The sequence below is a fragment of the Manis pentadactyla genome, chromosome 9 (genome assembly GCF_030020395.1).
Source record: "Manis pentadactyla isolate mManPen7 chromosome 9, mManPen7.hap1, whole genome shotgun sequence".
In the NCBI taxonomy this organism is placed as follows: Eukaryota; Metazoa; Chordata; class Mammalia; order Pholidota; family Manidae; genus Manis; species Manis pentadactyla.
The window spans coordinates 94321543-94329293 of record NC_080027.1 but is presented as its reverse complement, the minus strand read 5'-3'; the positions used below and the strand labels follow the sequence as shown (position 1 = coordinate 94329293).

The 7751-nt window shown below is 46.3% G+C and overlaps 1 protein-coding gene across 2 annotated transcripts in view; it reads left to right on the top strand.

Moving 5' to 3' along the window:
- The first annotated feature begins 363 nt into the window (after nt 1-363).
- The window catches only part of PLD5 (phospholipase D family member 5), a 406964-nt gene continuing 399576 nt past the window's right edge, over nt 364-7751 (top strand). For both annotated transcript variants that reach the window (XM_057507828.1, XM_036916695.2), the window contains exon 1: nt 364-832. In XM_057507828.1, coding sequence (XP_057363811.1) covers nt 644-832 — 189 coding nt within the window. In that variant the 5' untranslated portion in view covers nt 364-643. The remainder of the gene's footprint in view (nt 833-7751) is intronic.

Sequence of the window (7751 nt, the reverse complement as noted above, 5' to 3'; positions counted from 1 at the left end):
CAAGTCCTCTCGCTGGCTAGTCATCAACCGAGCGGACACTAGAACCTAGGTTTCTAACTCAGAAATGTCAGTGTCATCTGATGTGGCTCTCCTTGGGAGAATAAAAGGGAGCGTCTGTGTCACAGGGTAAACTGTCACCGTCGTCGCACCCTCAGATGAAAGTATGTGCAAGGCTCAAGACAACTCCCGTCCTGTGGTCAGCCTCTGGAGGGTACGGGGCGTCCTGCGCTCTGGGTCCGAGGGGCGGGAAGTTACTGAACTTCGGGCGCGGGGACGCCCAGACCGGGCGGGCCGGGGGCGGGGTCTCGGGGGAGGCGTCCCTGCGCTGGGCGAGCGGGGAGGAGCGCCGGCCAGGCGCGCACTCCTGCGGTGGTGGCCGCGTCCCGGCCGGGGCGCGGGAGGCGCGGCAGGCGCGGGTGGCAGGCCGGGAGGCGGCTCCTCACTGCGCCACCCTGCGGCCCGGCCCCTCCCACCGCACCGCCGCCGCGCGCCCGGCCGTCCGGCCCCACTCGGCGCCGCTTGGAGCCGGCGAGCGCAGCGCCCACGCGCGGCACTTGTCCTCCGAGCAGGCCCCTCGGCCCGGCTCACCCGGCCTCCCGCGCCCTGCGAGCCCCCGCGCGCCGCCGCGCCTGGTCATGTCAGCATGAACATCCGGCAGCACGAGTGGCTCTCGGCCTCCCCCCAAGAGGGCTTCGAGCAGATGAGGCTCAAAAGCCGCCCCAAGGAGCCCTCGCCGAGCCTGACCCGAGTGGGCGCGAACTTCTACAGCAGCGTCAAGCAGCAGGACTACAGCGCCAGCGTCTGGCTCCGGAGGAAAGACAAGCTGGAGCACGTAAGAGCGGCTCGCCCCGGGGCCTCGGCCCACCCGGCCCGGCCCAGCTGCACGCGCGCCTCCCCCGAGCTGGCCCGAGCGTGCAGGGACCCCGCGGTGGCCCGGCCCGGGGACAAGGGCGTCCGCGCCCTGCGTCCCACCCGGGCGCCTCCCGCACTTTACCGTCGCCAAGGACCGGAGAGCAGGGGAGGGGGGCGGGAGGGAGGTTCTTCCCGGGGCCGCCGGGCCCGCACCCCGTCCTCCGCGCGGCGCCTCGCGGTAGGGCGGTTTGCACCGTCTCTCCGTGCCTGTACGGGGCGCGCAAGAAGTGGGACGGCCGCAAGCGCGGCTCCGAGGAACCCGGCGTAGCACGGCAGTGGGCTTTAGAGGGGCGTTTTAGGGACTCTTCTGGGCTCTTCGAGTCCCTCGAGAAACTACCAAATTGACGAATCCGTGAAGTTGTCGCTGCGCGACCCAGCCCGGGTCCGCGCGCACGCCGTCAGAGTTTTCTGCAGCGTTATCCTCTGGGATGAGCAGTTGCCGATCCGCTCTACTTGTGCCCAACTAGGCGGGGATTTGCGCGTTGCCAGGAGAGAGGCTAGAGCCGGAGCGGGACACCATGCACCCCGGGACCCACCACTCTGGAGGGTGGGAGCTGCGGGCCAGACCTCCACCCGCAGAGCGCGCGCCTCCCCGGAGCGTAATGGGCGTTGGGGCTGGGCCCCTAAAGCCTCCTCTGCTGGAAGGAAAAAGTCCCTCCAAAAAGGCATTTAGTGTACGCACAGTTTAAACCAAATGTTAAAGTGAAACTCAGAGAATTATCTCGAGAATGCAGCCCAACTAGCTAAGGAGAGGAAGCTGTTTCTTCCCGCGGAGCTGCATAATCCAAATTGAGTCTGTTAATGGAATGTGGAGATTTCCTTGTATTTGGGTCACATCGCATATTATGACAGGAAGATAAGGAGAACTTCTGAAACACATCGCCTACTGCTGCACCCACCTGACTCCCATCTGCCCCCCATGCGCTTCCTCTCCTCCCGTGCTTTGCAGCAACTACCAGTTCCCAGGGGGAAACGCTCAAGGGAGTATTTCCCTCAAAATCTAAAAGGAAGATCTATGCCTCTTCTCCGAGAGCCTGATTAAATCCCTGAAAGCTCGAGTTTAAAGCTTTGAGTTAGGGAACAGGCTGTCTCGTGTGTAAAGAACCGTTTCCTATTAGCAAAAGGATGCCTCACATCCTTAAGACCAATAAAGTAACTGAAGGAGATTGCCAGGAGGGCAAGTTGTTTGAAAGGCTGCAGTATCCACTTAATGCAAACTCCAGCATTTAGCGGAGGAATGGGCGGTGATTAGTTTAAAGGGGCGGATTGCATCTTCCTGTCATTTGGCTCTGGGCTCCTGATGTTATCTGATTTTAGTACCAGGGAGAATGGATTAGCCTTAGAATGGTGGTAGGATGTATCTCATTTCAGTTTCACTCCCAATGTGTGTTCCTTTGCATCTTGTGCTTTTAGCTGATGTTTCCTTTATTCTCTTACTGGAAACCAGTAGTACGACAGCCTTCTATGATTTTGTCTCATTGAGTTCACAGAAGCTCACACTTTCTACTCACATGACTTCTCACTTTAGGTTTTCATTGAAAGTGTCTAGTCCCACCAGGGTGGGCCATGGCAGCCTCGCCTTTCTGGATGATAAAGGATGCTTGGCCCCTCCCGAGGGTTAAAGAGACCAAAGGAAGGAAGATCTGGTGGTATGAAAGCATGTGAGGATGGATACTTTTTTTTTCTTACAGTCAGATGATCCAAGAGAGCATTGCATTCATTTAAAAAAAAAATCAATCACCTCATTTGTTATTTAAATCAGTGTAGTATGCTTGTTTGCCTTCTCAAATACACCACTAGACATATATGCTGTTCTGATGTTTTCTTCTACACCTGCTTTCAATTAGGAAGGAGGCTTCTGATGAAATTTTTTGTGACATTGTCTTGCTCCTTTGAAGTATCTATATTTTAATGAAATAATATTTATGATAGTGCTATGAAAAAACTTAAATGAGCATAAAAACGTCAATTTTATTTGCATTCAAGCTCTGGGTGTTTATAACATATGTGTTGTGTACACTATGATGTTTCAGGTAGTTTGATGTGATTTCTAATTAGATACTTGAAATTTAAAAGCCTGTAACAAATGTAACCTAGTATATGATTGCCACACAAAGCATGAAAATTGACTTTATTATAGACAATATTTTGAACATATGTAGCATTTTCTGATTTACATGTTCCAGAGATTAGCCTGAGCGTGTCATGTGAAATTCAAAGGTGATATATGGTAACTAATAAAAAAACACTTCTTTGATCTGTCTGATCAATGGATGACCACTATTTTTTTAGGTTAAAAAAAAATTATGATGAAGATCATATGCATAAAAACAGTTTACTGTTACTTTGCTGGTGCTTTAAAAGCCAGTCTAGCATTAAGGGCATAAATAAGTTACAGCTTCAAATGACAGATGTATTGAGTCATTGCAGTAAGGGAATTCCCTGAAATGAAATGTGGCAATGTGTGGACTCTGTCCAGAATTCAGAGGCATTGCTTAGTCAATAACAGGGTGTAAAATGACAGCTAAAGAATATACTTCCACCCACTTAGCTGAAAGTGAGAATAATTTCTCTCTCCTTTTCTGGTTTAAAGGCTACAGAAATAATCCCCAGGTTGGACAAGAGAAAAGTGAGCTGAATTGGTCGAGGACTGGAATACTTTCAACCTATCTTTAAGTTTGATTCCTGTCATGGGTCGGTCGATACTTAAGATGAACACCATTAAGAAATTCATGTATGTGAGGGAATTCTTCCATTCTTAAGTCATGATTAGAAGCTACAAGGAACTTGTGTTCTCGGCTTTGAAACTCTACTTGGAAATTCTAGGAGAAAGTAAAATTGCTGACCATACATAAAATGTTGTCTTACTGACTACAAACAGTGCTCTTGGTTCTTATACTGTCTTGCTTCCTGTTCTGCTTCATGAGGCCTATGGCTTCTGAAGGCACTGGGTTTGGGAAATAGTGGAAATCTTTTAGAGTACCGATTCAATGTGTTGACCACCCCAGAAAACAGCGTCCCCTTAGGCTGGCATCTTTGGTGGTATATGCCCAGTTTGCACTTTTTAATTTTTTTACAGAGTGGGAAAGTGGCAGAGGCTGCTTTGCTCAGTTGCCTGCTTTTATGCCAGTCATGTGTGTAGAAGTTTCCTGATGCCATTTATGGGTATGGGGATACCTTATTTTCTCTCCTGCTTATTCAGTTAGATCTTGCCCAAGTGTGGTTAACAATAGGGTTCTGGATAGAGACCACCTCTTATTAACTCAGTGACCTTAGGCAAAGGACTCAGTCACTGTTTCATACATTCACATTCCTCCTTAAAGGGGTCACAGGTTTGCTGGGATGATTTAAAGGGACAAGTCGCATACAGACTGCAGTGACACACAGTTCCCTAATGGCAGGGGCACAACACCACAAAAGGGTCTTTTTACCTCCCACTTCTCATCTGCGCAGGTTGGCAGATACTTGGTCCATGTGGGCTGCTGTAACAGACCAGGTGGCTTGTAAACAACAGACATTGCTTTCTTACAGTTCTGAGGCTGGTCAGTCAAGATCACCGTGCCAACAGATTCCGTGTCCCGTGAGGGCCACTTCCTGTCTCATTGAGAGCTGTCTTTTTGCTGCATCCCCTCAGGAGACTTCTTTCCTAAGGGCCCTGTCCTGCCCATGAAGGCTCTAGCTTCCTGGCCTAATCACCTCCCAGAGGCCCCATTTCCAACTGCCAGCATACCAGGGGCTGGGCTTCAACCTATGAATTGTGGGTGAACACAAGCCTCCCGTCTACAGTAGCTGTGGACTTCCCTCGTCTCAGTCACCGGCCTGAGGGAAGCTCCGTCTGGATACATGTTCTCATGAATGTCAAGCAGCTAAAGGGAAGCTGGCAAATCATGTTGTGTCTCTCAGTGCCTCCACCCAGAAGTGATACATCCATTTGAGTCCTGTTTATTGGCCAAAGAAAGTTTCATGGCCCAGGCTTGCTTCAGAGGAGATGAGGCAAGGGGATGCAACTCAGAAGGAAGAGGAGGAGGACATCCGTGAGCAGTTCCTGAGGACCATCCCAACACATAAAGCACTTAGCACGGTGTGTGGCCTTAATGTGTTCAACACACAGTACCTATATGGTAATTGCTCCTTAAGTGTGGCCATGGAGTCTGGATGCTTACACCTCACCCCGAGAGCTGCCAGCCATCCCATTTGAGATCCATCCTGCACCCAGAGTGGATAGGCATTTTTTTCCAGCAAGGCCAGCTCACCATCTGGGCCTGGTAGGCTGCCTCTTTGCCTGGCTTCCAGTCTGTCCTCTGGGGGCCTGGCTCTGCCCTGGGCTGGTGGACCCTTGTGTGCACCCTGCCCAGCCATTCTGAGTCTGCCTCTGCTAGCAGAGACCAGCTCCTCACCCCATCCCCAGTCCCTGCTTTCCTTCCCAGCTCTGTGCTGGTGGAATTAACTCAAGCTATGTTTCATTTATCTGCGTGGTGGCTTAGAAAGCCTATTTACAGTTGAAAGAGAAGGAAGAAGAGATAATTTCTAAAGAATAAAGGACAGACTTTAATGTTCACACTTGTAGTGAGCCTTAATATCTTGCTTAGGGTAGTTAAATGCCTCACTTAAAAAGAAAAAAATTGTCTCCTAAGCATGAATTAGCACCTGCTTAAATAGAGCTTATGTTACCGGTGAAAAGTAGATAAATGCCAAGTGCGTCCTGGAATAAATTATTCACTTGATGAGCAAAGAACTAATGGATTGTAGCAAACGTGGTCACCATGATCTAGACTCATATTATGTAATGCCGTTTGTGTCCCACAGAGCAGATTTATGAACGTTTATATCCCACAGAACAGGTCAGTAGAGCGCCAAAGACAGAGTTCAACCTAAGGAAGTGAATCTTTAAAATGTTCCATTAGAAATCAAACAAACAAACAAGCAGGAAATATCCTCTTCTATGTTTATGTGTTATTGGCTAGACTGGATGATTCTAGTCTGACAAGTGTTTAAGAACATTATTTACCAGGATTATTTCCTGTGATTTTAAACTAGGCCCAGGAAGGATTCTCTGCCTCTCTAACTCACTGGTCAAGAAATGGAAGTTGAGATGTCTCTTGAGTGTGTTCTAATGGATCTTAGTGTGTGCATTACCGTATCGGTCTCCACTGTAGGTAGCATACATTAATTCCACTAATGGACTTCTCTTACTGTGGGTTGACATTTCAGTTTGTTTTTGAAGAAACTTTGACTTCTTTGAACTCTGTTGGGTGTGGCTTATTGACTTATTTCAGTATAATCATAGTCTATGATGTATCATATGTAATATATTTGAGAAGCTTAAAACTATTGGACTTAAGATTTCCTTTCCTCCCCTCTTCTATATAACAACCATGTACTAATTTCTGGCTAGTCTTTCTAGAAGTTTTCACTGCTCTTTACAGACTGCTGTACATATCTCGGGTTTACACCTATATAACGGATTCCAGTTCTTCTATTTTAGCATCAAAGATCAAGAAATCTGATGAATCTTCTGAACTTCTGGGACAAGGCAGTAGCTGTAATAAGTTATATTTTCATACTGAATTGATTGGTAGATGGCATAGTTAGGCAGAGGGAGAGTTTTGGGAAAGATAATCCAGAAATATTTCTTGCAGTGTATATACTAGGGACATTTAAAATAAAGAAATTGCCTGTGATTCATACTTTCACAGACTGTACAGAACAGTTCAGAATACAACATAAATTTTGAGGTACAGTGAAATGCCAAATGGTGGTTGTTAAGAGACAGACCTTTTTACCAAAAAGTACATTTTTATTTTTATCAGAAATAGAGAAAATAAGCCCAGTTTCTAAAATCACAAATTAAGCCCTTAAACAGGACTAATGGAGAATAATAAAGAACTTGGCAGAGTGCACCAGGTAGGTTTAGCTACAATGGAAAATCTCACTGTTGCCTAATATATGAGGTGGGTCCAAGCTGAACTACCTGACTTGGTATCAGGACTGGGTATCAGAGCCATCAGGTGATAATATGATTCTTTATTCTCTAAAGTACACTGTGAGCCTTGTAACTATATTGTTTTCTCTGAGTTGAGCTATTATTGTGCTCCTTCCAATAAGCTTTTAGGTCTCATTCTGCAGTAACATGAGGAGTTGAGAAGATGAGATTCATTGAAATAAAAGCACTAATTGGCAAACTCATCATCAACAGATATTGATGGAGAGTGTCTTCTATGCAAAAGACATTTTGTTAGGAGATTATGAGGACTTTGATGCAAAAATCATATATGTCCCATATACTCTGTTCCAAATGGTGGGGGATATACAAAGACTAGAGCAGAGCCCCTCTCTCAAAATGTTTACAGTTTTATAATTATAGATATAATATGATTACAGTGTGATGAATAATACAGAAAAATACAAAATAGCATAAGAACACTGTCTTCAAAGGACTTGCTTAAACAAAGTACAGTTAGAAAAATAAGTAATGTATCCTGTCTTATGTAGTAGTAATGTATTATCACAAAGTTGACTTTATTCCAGTAATGCAAAGTGGATATAAAATTTGAAAAGCAATTAGTGTAACTTATCACATTAACAGAAGGAAAGAGTAGACCCATATGATTATTTCAAAAGAAGAAGAAAAAGCATTTGATGAAATTCTATACCCACGCATGATAACATTCTCAACAAACAAGAAATAAAAGAAAACTTCATTATTCTAATAGAGAATTTCTTTAAAAGGAATCACAGATTGTCGTGAAATGTTGAAAAATTATTGCATGGATTGTGAGACAGAGATATCATCTATCATCATTTGTGTTTGACATTGTACAGGAGGTCATATCCAATGC